General features: G+C 39.9%; 1 protein-coding gene across 1 annotated transcript in view; it reads right to left on the bottom strand.

The window, feature by feature from the left end:
* LOC119589162 overlaps window positions 1–431 on the bottom strand; it is a gene marked incomplete in the record, with an annotated part of 255,201 nt that overhangs the window by 122,822 nt on the left and 131,948 nt on the right. Inside the window, 1 exon segment of the mRNA XM_037937749.1 lies at window positions 1–55. Coding sequence (XP_037793677.1) covers window positions 1–55 — 55 coding nt within the window.

Here is a 431-nt window from a genome sequence, read left to right on the forward strand (position 1 = left end):
TCAGGGTCGAGTCCGCGGAGTCGCCGCCCACGCCCACGCCCGCGCGCGCATCGCCCTGGTAGGCGGAAGGAAGGAAGAGAGGCGTTAGTCAGAAGGAATGGAACGGGACGGGCGAATTGCACGTGGAAAATTAAAGCAAATGGTAGTGATTAAATTAAAGGAAAATTAAATGTAAGAAAAAACGAAAATTTCTGGTAAAATTATATTGTCATTCAATAATCAACATTAAAGCGTGAGAAGAAAATAATGAGATGCAGCAACGTACTTAAAAAAAAGTGACTTTCCCATAAATTACAGAAATACATGAAAAAATATAGAGAAAAAACCAACCTGCGTTGACCCCAAACTTTACCCTAACTTTTCCAAAGATCATGAAAGTCAACAGATAATTAGAAAAGTAGTGAAAAAGATTCGGCTTTTCGACCATTCTA

Source organism: Penaeus monodon, chromosome 25 (genome assembly GCF_015228065.2).
Source record: "Penaeus monodon isolate SGIC_2016 chromosome 25, NSTDA_Pmon_1, whole genome shotgun sequence".
NCBI lineage: Eukaryota > Metazoa > Arthropoda > Malacostraca > Decapoda > Penaeidae > Penaeus > Penaeus monodon.